The sequence below is a fragment of the Pseudorca crassidens genome, chromosome 4, assembly GCF_039906515.1.
Source record: "Pseudorca crassidens isolate mPseCra1 chromosome 4, mPseCra1.hap1, whole genome shotgun sequence".
Classification (NCBI taxonomy): domain Eukaryota; kingdom Metazoa; phylum Chordata; class Mammalia; order Artiodactyla; family Delphinidae; genus Pseudorca; species Pseudorca crassidens.
In genome coordinates this window covers 121,528,064-121,539,057 of record NC_090299.1, presented here as the reverse complement: position 1 = coordinate 121,539,057, position 10,994 = coordinate 121,528,064, and the positions used below count along the sequence as shown (strand labels likewise).

The 10,994-nt window shown below is 34.8% G+C and overlaps 1 protein-coding gene across 1 annotated transcript; it reads left to right on the top strand.

Annotated features, from left to right (window-relative positions):
* Positions 1–3,024: 3,024 nt before the first annotated feature.
* On the top strand, positions 3,025–10,689 carry FGB (fibrinogen beta chain). Its single transcript, XM_067736603.1, has 8 exons — positions 3,025–3,154; positions 5,792–5,983; positions 6,463–6,646; positions 7,589–7,816; positions 8,350–8,463; positions 8,801–8,926; positions 9,137–9,422; positions 10,030–10,689. The coding sequence occupies exons 1-8, from the start codon at positions 3,050–3,052 to the stop codon at positions 10,259–10,261; spliced, it is 1,467 nt and encodes a 488-aa protein (XP_067592704.1). The 5' UTR covers positions 3,025–3,049; the 3' UTR covers positions 10,262–10,689.
* The last annotated feature ends 305 nt before the right edge of the window (positions 10,690–10,994 follow it).

Below are 10,994 nucleotides of genomic sequence, written 5' to 3'. Positions count from 1 at the left end.
ACAGTCATTCAAACCACAAGTTTCAAGTCCAAAAGGCTTTTCCTTTCAAGTCATTTTTCCCCTGGAAGGAGGTTAGGGTCCCTAAGTTACTGTTCCCAAAGCCTCACCTTTCCTGGTTCAGCACAGGGTCTTAGGTTCAGCACAGATAAGTAGTTTTTATTTTCTGTCTTCCCCTCTAGACACAAAGCTTCATGAGGACAGGGCTTTTGTCTATCTTGGCGACCAAAGTATCCTTGGCCTCTAGCACAAAGTAGGTGTTCTATAAATATTTGATGAACACAAATTGACTTGTGTGCTATAACTGGGCCTGACTTGAATTGTAAAAGTATCAACAACAAATGCTTGACAATCAGTGCTGGCAAGTCTGCCCTTCTTGCCAGAGAGCTGCTGGGCAGGACAGATAATTTCTGTTTTTTTCTGTCACTGATTTACTGCCCTTGACTTACATAAGAGGATCAGCTAATTCGAAGAACCCTGCACTATTGATCTAAAAACATAACTGAACAAATAGTACTCCCTTTCTCCTCCACCAATGACAACAACATTTTTAAAAATTTAAGTATTTTAGAGAGCAGAATCTCTGTAAATGCATTTCTTCTCTTTGAAAACATGGTAATTTACTTTGTAATATTAGGCATTTTAAAATGTTAGTATAGCTCTATAAAAAATCTAGCAAGAAGTAGAATTAAAGAAACTCATAGTTATTATTCACTGCATCAACCATGCCTCTCACACAGACATGAATATCCAGCCCACACCCACATATTACAGTGAAAATGTAAGTGAAAATAAAGGCTAAGGATGGGAGTGCCTGTCTGAGACACTGTAGTCTCAAGAAAAAGAGCTGACCAAAACAACGACAACAGCAAACCAAAAAGGTACAGGTTAATTCTTTATCATGTTTGCATTTTGTTGGGCAATATGGTCTAACAGGCACAAAGCATGAACTGTCTGGTCAGACAGACATGGGTCAAGTCCTGCTACCAGTACTTACTACTTGTATGCTTTGAGTACTTTACTTAACCTCTCTGAGTCTCTGTTTCATCATCTGTAAAACTTAAAGCAGATAAATGATTATCAGAGCTTGGAATCTGAAGCCTGTTTCAATGAAGGCTTGTTCACCCATTCATTCTACGATTTTTTATCAAATGCCTACTATGGTCTGTTTTATTCACCAATGTATCCCCAGCTTCTAGCACACTGCCTGTCACATAGGAGGCCCTCAAGAACTATTTGTGGAATGAATGTTTAGTGTCTGGTGTCATGGAGTATAAATTCTAGTGATTTCCTTCCACCTTCCTGTTGATGATGGCAAGAATGCCTGTCAGAGTAGAAAAACAGTTAGACTTATAGGGGAACTTTCACGTTAATGTTGTATAAGTTACTATAATATGCTAGAAGAAACAAAAAATTAACAAACTTCTGGGAATTAAATAATGGTTCTATTGCTAGTTGATGTAATGTCAGTGCTTGAAAATGAAGATAATATAATGTTACCTCAAAAGAAAAAAAATTTTTAGTTGTCTTAACATTGTCTGTCTTTTTAAATCAGCAAGAACCTGACATCATTAAAATAAAACCCTGCCCAGATGATTAAAATAAACTTTTCCTCAGTTACATTTTGAAGGGAAATATTATTGCATCTTCTTTTAATTGACACATGCATACACACATATTTGCTTTCTCAGTCAGAGTATGTATTCTTATAAGAAAAACTAAAACTAAGCTAATCATAATGTATAGTATTTACCCAGTACTAATGAATGAGATAAATTAGGAAAAATCCAATCAACTATTTTACTTAATTTAAACTCAACACTTTGCTTCTATAAATCTGAGTTAAAAGGATTTGGGAATGCAACTTATGTTACCCAGAGAAGAAAGAAATTTAGTGTGTTTGATACCATTATCAAGAGACTGCTTCAAAGCATTGTTTAAAACATATTCTCCTGATCCAAACCTGGATAACCTGCTATCTTTTTAAGAAAATCACTTAAAAAATTTAACAACAGATGTTTCACTTTGCATACCAAAAAACCCCAGGAAAATGCTGTAAAGAGCACACTTGCTGGGATTTTTGTTTTGGCTTTGGTTTTGCTTTTGATTCTTGTAAGAGTTGTTAATCCTGATTGCAAAAAACAATGAAAAGACAACAAAGATGCATTTGTTAGCTTATAGGAAATTATGAAAGGAAATGGTATCTGAGCTTCTATTTGAAATAGATATATGAAGGCTTCACTAATGTTAAAATAACATTGTTTTTATAAATATTAATAATATAAAATATAATATAAAAATAAAATGTTAAATATGTATCCAATCACCATAATAATGATTTTGATTTAGGAATCTGTAATCTACTAATTATTTTAATAATGTTTAGAATTATTTAAACATTTTAACATATTAGTAAAGAACAAAATATGGAAAGTGGTCAGAGCAAAAAAAGACTACATTTTCTTTTTCATGTTAGTCTATCATAGCATAAGGCATGAATATTATCGATAATTTTGTTATTCTGATTAATGTCTGAAAGATAAAATGAACACATGGTAATATTATTCTTGAGTTTAATGGCCTTTTTAAAACCTGAATTGCAGGATTACCCCAAAACAACACTTATGGTAAACCTCTAGTGAGTTCACAATGTTAGTGGGTGCCTTGTAAGTAGGTTGAATTTTTTTGTGCTTGGATTAAAAATATTTTTTTCCTCAGACATTCTTTGGGAGCCTGTGTAGCATCCACGTTAATTTACAGGAAATGTGATACACAGCTCTTTTAGGAATGTCCCAATTTCCCATCATATTGTCCGATTAAATGAATTAAGGAACTTCGGTGTTACTAAACTCGGCCAACAGGGAACAGTTGTATGACAAGTAAATAAATCTTGCTGGGAACATGTTGCTTAAGGGATAAAATGGTTCAGCCAACAAGTGAACCAAAAAATTAAACGTTAACTAAGGAAGGTAATCACTTGGAAAGGCATAGCTAACAGAGGATTCAGGTATATATAGGATTGAAAATCTCTCAGTTAAGTCTATAGCAAAGGATGGTTTCTTGGAACTTCCAAAAATTTAAAACCATGAAACATCTACTACTGCTACTATTGTGTGTTTTTATAATTAAGGGCCAAGCTATTGATGACTACGATGAGGTGACTTTTAAATATTATTGTATTCTTACTAATATTATTAATATAAAATATAACCAAAACATAATCATATGTGAATATTTATTATAATGAAATTAACATTGATTTTAATTATGAAATTGAATTGTTAATCTCTAAGGCCTATTCTATTTAAAGAATGTTGCATAGTATTTCTTATATAAAAACAAAATAATAATTTCTCATTTTCTGGTTTATCACCTTTATTTTCCCAGGAAGAAGATGTCAGAGCTAATTTAAGATGTGTTTTTCCGATTGTTGCTATCCTGAGTACTATCATTTCCATTGCGTTCTAGCAATATGTTATTACAATTTGAGAACAAATATCTGAAAATTTCCCAGACTATAAAATAATAGAAGAGCAGCATTTTAAAAGAAAAAAGCTGTAGTAGCTAGATGGCTCTTTGGTGAAGGAGGGTAATATAAAGCTCCTGAAATTACAGGCTATTTATGAATGAAAATTGTAAACTAAATCTAAAAGCAGAATAGAGCAAGTATGGTAATAGAAGATTAAAAATTGTTTTTTTAAATGAGAAATTTATTTATTGTTATTATGAGTGGTTATCAAATATATCACTCCATTTAATTTATTCATTTGTAGAACAGTTTTTCCTCAAGAACTATCTTTGCTGATTTACTCCTACTGGTTTGAAGATGTCAAAAATACAAAAATACATTTAGAGAAATGAATATTTAAAGAATTAAAATTTTATTATCAGATAACTCCGGATCAAATTTCTTGTGTATAGCATAGTATCACCATACTAGAAATAAAAGTACACAGTAATACATAAATGAAGTGATTCATTTTGGATCACTTGTTGAATTTGAAGGGAACCTAAGTGTTTTAATTATCAAACTATACATATAAAAAGATAGTTATTTGGTTAATTGAATTAGGTAAGAAAAATGTAAAGAATGTGTAAGAGTAAACTTTTACAAAGTACTTGGCTAAGCACTTTTACACTCCTGCTCACCAACTAATCTACACAGAGACAGTTTACTAGTTTAGCCTTCCAATTGGATTTTCTAGTTTTAGTTATTTCAATAAGTGGTCTTCATAAACTTCATATAATTTCTTTTAAGATGTTTAACCTTTTTCATTTACTTTTCTCTAGTAAAGCTAGATCACCAACACTACCTCTTTAATTATATTCTAAAATAAAAAGGAAATATTTTTCTTCTGTTATAATTTGATCTGTAGTAAACAGATGAATCACATTTCACAAAATTCCTGTCTGGCTGGGACCATGTCTTTGACACAAAATATGTATATTTCCTACAAATCTTCATACATTATTATTTTTCTTGCAGTCACACATAACATATACTATAGTTTAATTTCAGCAGTTAAGCAGGGGAATCTTGATCCAACTTGCCTGGGTTTAAAGCCTAGCGTTCTATCACTAAATGTTAAATATTATTCTAACTTACTGAATAAATGACAGTGAAATTCCAAACAGTCATTTGATGACTTCTAGGCCCACAAAATAGCTAGAGAGCTTAGTCTCTGCAGCAAGTCTAGTCATTTGTTAATTTGTAATTAAGTGCCAAAAGGTGAAAGTACTGACAAAGGTCATATGATGATAATATAGTTAATCTAAGCCAGCACTTTTGTATTGCATTGCATATTTTCCACTTCACTATCTTTTAATGTAATATTTTTTCAATTAGCAAATAATTTTAATTGCAATGCACATACCTTGAGAATTATTTTAAATATGAGAAAATCATGGTATTTGATAAAGGAAATCAAGTAGAAAATTTCATGAGAATGATTTAACAATTTTGTTGATAGAAGTTAAGGTTGAAGTTAGTAGTGGAAAAGCCACTTACACTGTAGTATCTGTTATGTGTGATTGCAATAAAAATAATAATAATAACTCAATATGTGCCAGGTATTCTTCTAAGGGTGTCATATGCAATAAGTCATTTAATCCTAACAATCATCTTATACGGCAGATACTTTTATCATCCCTATTTTACAGATGAAGTAACTTGCCGAAGATCTTTATAGCTAGTAAGTGGTGGGGGTCAAGACTTGAAACCAAGCAGTCTGGCTCCAGAATGCCTTATTCCTCTTCAAACGTGTTAGAGCCAATGGTTGTCTTATTACAAATAAATCCTAAGTAAATTTCGCTTTTAATAAATCTGTATTACCTCTTAAATATTATTATATAGGAGTTAGCCAAATTAATCATCAATTCATAAAAATTGAAAGTAAAAAAATAATTAACAATAATTACAGGAATTTAGTAATCCAGTGCCTTGAGAACATTTATTCCTCCTGACGGTATAGATTTCTTACTATTTTGTGTCTTCCAACTTATAGGTTTCAGGAATCTGAGGTCATTACCTTTCATTATCTAATGCAACATTTTTTAAAGTCTCTTTTTAAAAACTACCCCAGGCACAATAGCTTTTTGCACTGTTTTTCTTTCTACTGTTACTGAAGAGACCTAAGGAACCTATTGATTTACGAACAACAACTAGCTAGTTGATGGATCTTAAGCAAATCCTCAGTCATTTGATAACCTAAGTTATAGAATGAGGGTGTTGGAATAGCTGCATCTAAAATCTCCTATAACACTCTACATTTTATTTCTGCCTGGTTCCCTGAAGTTTCATTTGGATGCCCGTGGTCATCGACCCTATGACAAGAAGAGGGAAGAGCCTCCCAGCCTGAGACCCGTCCCCGCTCCCATCAGCGGAGATGGCTATAAGGCTCGTCCAGCCAAAACAGCTAACCTCCAGAAGAAAGTGGAGAGAAAACCCCCTGATGCTGACGGCTGCCTGCACGCTGACCCAGACCTGGTGGGTGGGCCTGCCATGCGAAGAAGGCCTGTATTCATCATGTCTTCCTGATGTTGTGTTGACCCACATTACCATCATTTTTATTTTGTTTGTTTCTTTTGGATGTAAATACAAAACATAAACTTATTGGGCCCTGAGCTAAGGGTGCCTTTCTAATTTTCTTTGGTCTGGGCCCAAGATTACAAATTAGGACACATGAAACATCATGAAACATCATCTCCTTTGTACTTTGCCCACTTTGTCTGTTCAGATGGTAACATTTTCATAGCCTAATTACCTTTGTTCTGTGGTAAAGATTATTTTTAATCTTCAGAGGAATATAATGATGAACCTAGAATTTCTGGTCTCACATAAAGAAAATCAAATTGCAAGTTTTTATATTGGTGAATGATATCATTGAATATTCACTATGTGCTATTTTCACAAATATCCATAACCCCAATCCTTCATCTAATGTTGGCTATTTTCTTTGTTTGCAGGGCGTGTTGTGTCCTACAGGATGTCAGTTGCAAGATACTTTGGTAAAAGAGGAAAGACTAACCAGAAAGAATGTAGAAGAGTTAATGACTAATATAGAGTCTGTTTCCCAGACCACTTCTTCCACCTTTCAGTATATAACTCTGCTAAGAAACATTTGGAAAGAGAGGCAGAAGCAAGTAAAAGGTAGATGTCCTTGTGTTTCCTGTTTGATTCTGTTATAAAATTGAAACTGTCAGAGTGCCATGGGAATGCACAATTCTGAGAAGATCCATGTTTCTAGATGAGTCCGAGTAGTTCAGTATGAGCCTGATTACCCCAAGGTCCTCACTTAGGCATCTTCACCTGCAACTTGTCTGACAAGCACTATGCAGCTCTTATTCCCAGTCTGGCATCAGCAAGGATGATTCTCTATGAAAATTTTCACTGTGAGTCCTTATTTTTAGTCTATAAAAAAAACTTGTGACTCCGAAGACAGTATATTCACAGAGTAAAAATTTAGCATTTATAGATTTAACATTTGAGGTTTTGAATATAACTGTGTCCAGGATATACTCAATTGAATTGAAGATAATGATCTTACCCTTTGAATCCTGAGATGTGAACTTTGAGTGCTATTGTCTTGGTGGTTAGGAATCAGCTAGTGAGCCAGCATGGCATAGGTGTTTCAGGGAGTAGCAAACCCAAGTTTGGACATTTTTCAAAGGAATCATGGCATTTCTCTTGTGTATTTCAAGTCTCTGCTGTACTTAAGTAAGATGAATAAATAAATCAAGTGTATCTACTCCATAAGATGTTGAACTTCTGAGATGGAAAGCCTAAGTCCTGCTTTCTCCTCTTTTCCTCACCAAAGTAATAAACAACTTATTGTATTTATTATTAGCCATAATTTTTAGCTTAATCTAAGGTAAATTACTATTATAGTAGCTAGACTATATGTTAATTTGTGTATGCCATGGGGAAAATAATTTCCCCTAAGTACAACTACCTATCATGACTGCCCGATGTTCATTCGGGGTCTATAAGTTCATTCTCAGAAAATCAGAATCACAATTGTGTGGTTGAATACATTTAGTTTTTTTATCGAGAGAAAATGCTAACCATTCCTACATAATTTCATTTTTCCAGATAATGAAAATGTAATAAATGAGTACTCCTCACAGCTGGAAAAGCACCAGTTATATATAGATGAGACTGTGAACAGTAATATTCCAACTAAACTTCGTGTGCTCCGTTCAATTCTGGAAAATCTGAGAAGCAAAATACAAAAATTAGAATCGGATGTCTCAACTCAGATGGAATACTGCCGCAGCCCGTGTACTGTCACTTGCAATATTCCTGTGGTGTCTGGCAGAGGTAGCTAGTTAAGACACATATTTCTAGTAGGTTCCAGAAGAACTCACACTCTCTAAAAATAAGAGAACTAAAAGAAGTCCAGTGGATTTCCCAACAGATCCTAATGACATCTTAGCACATCATGAAGATATCCCTAGCATGCCTAATACATTTGCCAGTTTTTGATGAGTAGGAAGCAGTGTAATTATGGTGGTAGCTCCATGGGTGTAATGTACATGCTTTCTTGAAAAGATGCTGGAATCATGGATACATACATGTAAAGATTTCTCCATCACGTGAGTTCTGGAAGTTTATGGATATCACAGGACACAAAAGGTAGAGAAGAGCTTTTTCACCCCCTTGGCAGATAGAATTCCTTGAAACTGAGTTTGATTTTTAGTAAAAGGAAGATTCAGTTTCTACAACATATTCTCAAATGTCTAAAATAAAATGTTCCTTAGTATCTATGTAATCAGTTATCTTACAAAATTAGTGACTAAAGACAAGGTAATGATGTTGTAATTCCTAAATATAATGTTATCTTATGGTTGCAGAATGTGAGGAAATTATCAGGAATGGAGGTGAAACATCTGAAATGTATCTCATTCAGCCTGACAGTTCTACCAAACCATATAGAGTATACTGTGATATGAAAACAGAAAGAGGAGGTAAGCGTTTGATAGCTTTTGACCTATTATGCTGAAATTATTTTAATGCCAGGAAATAAAACCTAGCTTTAATGTAGCTAACAATGAGCCATTTGATTTGGAATTCAATCTGATGTTTTAGAATATCTCTGATTCACAATTTGGGGTAAGATAAGGCACTTGCAGTTTCCAAAGATTTTGCGAGTTTTCCTCTCACATCTATTTCCTTATTATATCTATTTTGGAGCACTAAATATCAATGGGCATGAATTAAATGGGCAAGGAATTCAGACATTGCCCTCAAAGTGACATTATTTGTTAGTGGTAATGTGTGTTATTTTGTTTCTTTCAACCAAAGGATGGACAGTAATTCAGAACCGTCAAGATGGTAGTGTTGACTTTGGCAGGAAATGGGATCCATATAAGGAAGGATTTGGAAATATTGCAACCAATGCAGATGGGAAAAAATACTGTGGTGTACCAGGTAAAAGCTAGGAGTACAAAATAAAATCATTCTTTTTTAGATTATTTTTCTCCATTTAAAAAACATAGTGTTGGTAGTCTGTTTTTAGGAGTTTTAGGAGGTTAAGAAGAATTTACAAAAAGAGTATAAAAGCTAATGATGAGGGGGAAAAGCCAGTTTTTTTTTTAAAGGTTTTATTTTTGGTGAGATTTTATTTTATTTTTCCTTTAGGTGAGTATTGGCTTGGAAATGACAAAATTAGTCAGCTTACCAGGTTGGGACCCACAAAGCTTTTTATTGAAATGGAGGACTGGAAAGGAGATAAGGTGACAGCACTCTATGAAGGATTCACTGTACAGAATGAGGCCAACAAATATCAACTCTCAGTGAGCAACTACAAGGGCACAGCTGGCAATGCCCTCATAGAAGGAGCTTCTCAGCTGGTGGGAGAAAACCGGACTATGACCATCCACAACAGCATGTTCTTCAGCACATACGACAGAGACAACGATGGCTGGTACGTGCTGGTTCTTCCCTCCTGCTTTTAGCACCGCTGCTAACATAGCTGCTTGGAGTCATTAATGATCACTAATGTGATTAGTGACTCTCATTTCTTGGGTACTTCCTGTGTGCCAGCCACTGTGCTAAGCTCTTTCTGGGTCACTCTAAAGCACTCCAGCTATAACGTTGCCATTACTATCCTCATTTTACAAATGAAAATTAGAGAGATTAAGTAATTTACACAGAATCACATAACCATAAAAGATACAACTGGAATTTGAGCACAGTTACAAAGTAGTGCGTACTTAGACAGATTTCCCTGTCTCTAAATTGGACTGTGTATATCAAAACCTCCATTTTGTTTTCCAGGGATCTGTAACACTAAGGGATCTGAAAGCTATCATTTCAGGATAAAGTAACAAATATAGAGTAATTTGCCACATAGGCCCAGTTCTCTCCCTTTCTTCCTATAGGGCAGAGAAGACCTTTGCTGTGTAATTGTGACTTTACATATAGAACCAGAGGGAAGGAATATTGCACCCAGCACTTCTCTGTGCGTACTTTGCAAAGAATTAACTTGAGGGCACTGCAGTTCTAATAACCCCAAACAAATTTCCTTTCAGGAAAACTACAGATCCCAGAAAGCAGTGTTCTAAAGAGGATGGTGGTGGATGGTGGTATAATAGATGTCATGCGGCCAATCCAAATGGCAGATACTACTGGGGTGGCCCTTATACCTGGGACATGGCAAAGCACGGCACAGACGATGGAGTGGTGTGGATGAACTGGCAGGGGTCCTGGTACTCAATGAAGAAGATGTCCATGAAGATCAGGCCCTACTTCCCAGAGCACTAGTCCTCCACACATAGATTATTATTCTTCCCCATGTGACAACATTTTTATATATCATGTCATCAGAATTTTTTTTCATACCTTCTATCCCTCTAAAGCTATCAAAATGTAGTAAGTGTGACTTTTTGGAAACATTATTTAGGCAAATGACATTTAAAACAGCACATGATTTTCTTTCATATTCATCATTTCTATTGCATGCCAAGATGTAACTAAAAGGATGACTGTGGATAGTCAGTGTTCATAATTTCAGTGGATTGTGAAAAGTTTCAAATTAGGAAGATAAATGTTCTATCCTTGTGGGAAAACTGTGAGGTGAGCTAAAAACCTGTGTTTAAAAGTCCACTTTTAAACCTCTCTTTATTTATGTAAGATCTGTCACAGAAAACTCAAAAAGATTTATTCATTAAACTGGTTTCTGTTACAATAAATTAATGTTTTCTTATTTTGTACTCCACACGGCCACTGAATTAGGCTTTGAACTTGTGAGAAAAGAGAAGCATTCACAACCTCAAGTAGCTAATGAAGTGGCAGTGAACCCCTGAAGTTTCAGCATCTCCCTCTGCACCATGAAAATCCACTGCTCTGCAGGGAACTAGACTTGCGGATCAGAGATCCCAAGAGGACAGTCACGGTCAAGTCTTCACCATTTGTTTTTTGAGGGAAACAGCAAGGGAGGAAGCAGCATTTGCCTGTTGCCTCTGGAAATTCGGCCTATTGGCCTCAACTGGGTTTT

Excerpts from the sequence above, each read along its gene's own strand:
- FGB (XM_067736603.1), top strand. The coding sequence starts at position 3,050 with ATGGTTTCTTGGAACTTCCAAAAATTTAAAACCATGAAACATCTACTA. Across the intron at positions 3,155-5,791 it reads CTATTGATGACTACGATGAG|TTTCATTTGGATGCCCGTGG; the intron begins GTGACTTTTAAA and ends GGTTCCCTGAAG. Across the intron at positions 5,984-6,462 it reads TGCACGCTGACCCAGACCTG|GGCGTGTTGTGTCCTACAGG; the intron begins GTGGGTGGGCCT and ends CTTTGTTTGCAG.